Raw genomic sequence first — 5331 nt, forward strand, 5'->3', positions numbered from 1 at the left:
CCCCCCTCCCCTAAAAAAAACAAAAAAACAAACAAACAAAAACCCCTCAATGGTGACCAGCAGTGGCATGTTTGTAAAATTGTCCTGCATTGGTGTAATATTGTGTGTATTGGTATTCTTTGTGTATATAGTTAATTTTTCATTATATATTTATGTAAATGTATTTCTGCCATTGTAACCCAAATTTCCCCATGGGGATCAATAAAGTGCAACTTCTTTTAATAATTTTTGTTCTAATAAATTCAAACAAACTTTTTCTCCCCCCAGAGAAGGCAAAGGTGCTCAGCTGCTGACCAGCGCAGACGTCCAGGGGATGAGTGAGAGAGGAACCACAACCCTCAACCACCTACAGCAACTTTTTACCTATCACATGGTGCAGAACTTTGGCTGTGACTACTCCAGCAGTGGACTCGAACTCGATAATCTGCACAGCAAGGTTAGACGCATTTCCTTTCTTTGATTTTGGAAATTATAGCCTTGAAGGAGTAGACCGTATTTTGAACTGAACTTACAATACTGTTATTAATGAGGCCAAGTGTGCAAGTATGACATTGTTCTGAGAATATTATTCAAAGTGTTGGACAAGAGAATGGAGTTTGATGAGGTAGACTTTATTTGTGAAGTGGCTTTTTTTTTTCAAGTTTTATTTAGCTGAAAGCCGACAGAATTTGGCTAGATCAGAATGTTTCAAAGCAAGCAATTTAGGTTTGTGCACACAGCAGACATTAAAATTTCCTGAAAATGGCTCAATACAAAATTTCCAGTGTCATGGCCAGCTAATTAGACCTTTAAAAAATTTAGAGTGGGATATTTTTTTTTTTTTACCTCTCCCTTCATCTTCTTTTTTCTTTTGCCCTTCTTCTCTTCCGCCATATAATTTGTAATTTATGTTGTGATATGGCAACTTTCCAGTGTTAATAAAGACATTATCATGCATAACAATGAGTTTTTCTGTCTCACTGATGCTTAGTGGTTGGTTGTCAGGTGTTCTGGTGTGGTTTGCTCCTTTTTTCCGATCAAACATCTTTCGTCCTCTTCTCTCTTCCTTTTATTTGCATGTTACTGTCAAATAATAAGTCTAATCTTCGGCACATATATGACCTTTTTTTGTTGTTGAGGGTGCCGTAAAGCTCTAACTACAACTAAACGTTGTGATTAATTCCTGCCATGATATGGCTATTTTTCAATATCAATACAGACATTACCACCTTGTGTGTTTCTCTCTGACTTGATACTCAATGCTTGTTTGTTTCACGGCTCTAGTTGAAAGCGTTCTTTGAGCGTCGCACGTCAGACGGTCCCAGGTTTGACACCTACCTCCTGTACTACAGCGGCGACGTTTTTGACACCGGGGACTGGGCACTGTCAGGTACATGCAATAACTACTGCTTTTGTCTTTTTTTTTGGATGATGTGACGATGCAACTGTCACTGTATTTGTTTGTTTGTGTTTGTATACTCTTTCGTGGGTGGTTGGCTGGTGCTCTGGTGTGGTTTGCTTCTTCTTTCCTTTCAAACATCTATCGTCCTTATCTCCCTTTCTTCTTTTTTATGTTTGTTACTCTCTTGTAACACCTCTAATCTTCTGGTGCTCATATGACCTTATGCAGTTGCGAACGCCGTAAAACCCTCTACTAAAAAAAATAAAATAATAATACTCCTTCATAGGTAAACAAAACTCACAAAAATTAATCTAACTTGGTAATCGGGCCTTAAAATGGGTTCCCCGCGTAACTTTTGCTAATTTTGGGTCGCTGATCACGAAAATCTTATTATTTCTTAAATTTGGCCAATATTTAAGAAATTTTTGGAATGCATTTTTAACTCCGCCTAGGCCAACATCAAAGAAGCCGCCTTATGCGCCGGATGAGTCCCGTCCTGGTGCGGTGTCTGTTTTGAAGCAAAAAACTCGACTGTGGGGTGGGACAGCCCTAGGCCTAGGCCTATCCCACGACAGGACTATAATAGTGCGGTAGAGATTTAGATTCTTGCCTCGATTCTCGGAGTCTAGGCTAGGAACCAGGCTAAAAAAGGGAGACGGGAGGCGTCGACCCTGGGCGGACTCGAAGCTTAGTAAACAGCTCTGTCAGTGGGAAGTCTGTCTTGTCCTGTTGCAGCGTGTCGCTTTCTCTCTCTACTTCTTCATGGGGGTTTATTGTTATCTGTCTTGTGATCTGTTCCTGGTAAAAGGTGGTCGTTGTCGTGTCATCTTGTTGTAAACCACAGCTCATCATCATCGTCTTTGCCATTTGTCTTTTTGGTCATTCACTGTACCTTCCACTGTGGGAATGCTGACTTTTACATGTGTGTCAGTAACTGATTAGCAATGGGATTTGAGGGAGGGGTGATAAGCAGCATTCATTCTGTTTTTTCAGTCTTGTTCTTGTATACCCTTATAAACTACCACCATCATCATCATCATCATCATCATCAGCATCATCATCATCATCAGCATCATCACCACAATCATCATTGTCTTCTCTTTACCTCTGCAGTTTATGTCTGTCTGCCTTTCTCTTTCCCTGCACTAGACAACCATTGTTGTGTCAATGTTCTTCTTTCCCCCAAAATCAAATGGTGCGGTTTGCTCCTTCTTTCCTATAAAAAATCTATCGTCTTTATCTCCCTTCCTTCTTTTTTGTGTTTGTTACTCACTTGTAACACCTCTATTCTGCGGCATTTATATGATCTTATTGTGTTGCAAGTGCCGTAAAACTCCTACTAAAACTTTAAAAATCCTTACTTTTCATCACTGATGTTGTCATCTCTGCCTTCTCTTGTGCAGACGGCAAGAACTTGTCCCTGGCCATGCTGCTGAAGTGGTGGGAGGAGCAGAACCGGGACTCGGGCTCCCGCCTCATCCTGCTCCTGGACACTCAGAGCTCGTTCCGGTGGGCGCAGTCAGCGCCAGCGGTCAGCTCCTCCTTCCTGGCCGTGCAGTCCTGCAGGTGAGTGGACAGTTCACGAGTTTTATGGCACTGACAACTACATAAGGTCATTTGAGCACGCAGGACATAAGTTGGTTGTATTCTCGTCAGCTCACAGCAAGGCTTGGAGGAGAGATAAGGACAACAGGTGATTGATAGGAATGAAGGAGCAAGAAAGAATGGAGTGAAATATTTTTTAAAAACACATAGCAAAAATTTCCGTTTTCAACAAATTGCGACCTCAGTGCTTTCTTGTCATATCTCTATTTGTAGTAACAGTGAAAACAGTTCTGGAGTGAGCTTAAAAATATGTCACATTTTCACTGTTTAAAAAAATGGAGATATGGCAAGAAAGCACTGAAGTCACGATTTGTTGATAACTGAAATTTTTACCTTTTTGGTTTTTTAAAAGATATTTCAACCCATTCTTTGCTGCTCCTTCTTTCCTATCAAACATCTGTTGCCCTTATCTCTCCTCTAAGCCTTGCTGTGAGCTGACATGAATACTACCAACTTATGTCCTGTGTGCTCATGTGACCTTATGCAGTTTTGAGTGCCATAAAACTTGTACCTAATAAAACAAGACATTTTGCTGGTTTCCTTTAATTTTTTACCTGTGTGTGTTTATATGTTGTTTGGGAAGTTGTAAAATAGGGGTAGATAGAGAGGGTTTGGGTAGGGGTTTGAAGGTATCCTTTTTCAAGAAAGTTGGAAACTGCTTATTGTAAGGTAAAAATTGTTGATGTAATCCCCCTTTAACGAAAACAAGCCAAGAGAACACTTGGGGTTGTTGTTTTTTTTGGCTTTTTAAATATTTTTAGGAAAGCCTTATCAAACTGATTATAAAAACTTTTCTTTCCCCTTTCTGTCATGACAGGTACATCAACCGGCCTGAGACAGCCGAGGAAGGAGACAAGTACGGTGTGGGCAGCTTCACCCGAGCCTTCGTCCAGTTCAACAACGGCCTGGAGGTGGACATTGACTGGAGCTCGCGGGTCCGACCCGTGCGGGCGCTGTACCGCGTCTCCCGCAGCTGGGCCCACTTCTCCTTCCACCTGCCCACGCGGGAAGACTTCGAGGACTACTGGCGGGCCAACTTCCCGCCCGTGATGAAGCCGCTGATGAAAGTGCTCAACCTGCCCAGTCTGGGCTCTCCGTTCTGCTGCTGCCGCTGCGTCCTGGGCTGGCTGCGACGGCTGATGATGCGCTGGCTGCCCCCGCAGCAGTTGGACACGGGCCACGGGCTGCAGCTTCTCAACACGTGATTTGTTGTCTCGTGTCGTGTGCAACTGGTCTGTTGTGTCGTGTGCAACACCAGATCTGTTGTCGTGCATTGTGTGCAACACCAGATCTGTTGTCGTGCATTGTGTGCAACACCAGATCTGTTGTCGTGCATCGTGTGCAAACATCAGTTCTGTTGTCTCGCATCTTGTGCAACACCAGATCTGTTGTCTCACATCGTGTGCAAACATCAGTTCTGTTGTCTCGCATCGTGTGCAACACCAGATCAGTTGTCTCACCTAATATGCAACTGATCTGTTGTCTCACATTGTATGCAACTGATCCGTTGTCTCGCATTGTATGCAAACACCAGGTCTGTTGTGTCGCATCGTGTGCAACACCAGATCTGTTGTCTCGCGTTGTGTGCAACTGGTCTGTTTGTCTCACATTGTATGCAACAGATCTGTTGTCTCACATTGTATGCAACAGATCTGTTGTCTCACATTTTATGCAACTGGTCTGTTGTTTGTCATCAGTAGTATCCAGGAAGAGTACAGGTGCGCAGGGGAAAGGTTGAAGTTTTCTTTTTTCCTTTCCCCCCAAAATAAATGGATGTTATTCAGACTCATAACTCATCTGAAGATGGTTTTTCTTTCCATTACTTTTCCTTTTCTTTGGTTATACATCAGCATTGTCAGGCTCTGTACATAAATTACTTTGGCATAGGCAGGAAACAGCCTAATTTTTACTTCGAAGTCACAAAAGGCGGAGTGTCAAAGCTTATTAACTCTTTATCTCCGAGGGGGATGAACCCACTACGCCGGGGCCCTTTTTTGGTGCTAAATCTAAAAATGACAGAAACATCATTAAATGAGTCATAAAATCGAAACAAGCAGACCTATTTTGATAGTTCTACATCTAATGAATGAACGTCCGGTATAAGAGACCTGCACAGTCTCTGAAATCCCAATGCCATTGTGTACAGTAAGTAGTGTGAAGTAAGTTTGAAAGGCAAAGATACACACATGGTGCAGAAATAGGTGAATTTAACTTTAAATGTGAAGGGCAAAGTAAAGTTGAATAAGTTTATTCTTCGAGAAGGAGAGGAGGGAGGCAAACGGCAAGATAGAGGGAAGAGGAGAAGATGCTCCTAAATTATCTAAGGCGGGCCACCCGTTGTCGAG

General features: G+C 42.6%; 1 protein-coding gene across 1 annotated transcript in view; it reads left to right on the forward strand.

The window, feature by feature from the left end:
• LOC101848698 (transmembrane protein 168-A) overlaps positions 1 to 4786 on the forward strand; it is an 18298-nt gene extending 13512 nt beyond the window's left edge. Inside the window, exons 6-7 of the mRNA XM_013089132.2 lie at positions 2785 to 2947; positions 3804 to 4786. Of these exons, the coding sequence (XP_012944586.1) occupies positions 2785 to 2947; positions 3804 to 4191 (551 nt within the window). The 3' untranslated portion in view covers positions 4192 to 4786. The remainder of the gene's footprint in view (positions 1 to 2784; positions 2948 to 3803) is intronic.
• Positions 4787 to 5331: the final 545 nt, after the last annotated feature.

Source organism: Aplysia californica, unplaced genomic scaffold (assembly GCF_000002075.1).
Source record: "Aplysia californica isolate F4 #8 unplaced genomic scaffold, AplCal3.0 scaffold00879, whole genome shotgun sequence".
In the NCBI taxonomy this organism is placed as follows: Eukaryota; Metazoa; Mollusca; class Gastropoda; order Aplysiida; family Aplysiidae; genus Aplysia; species Aplysia californica.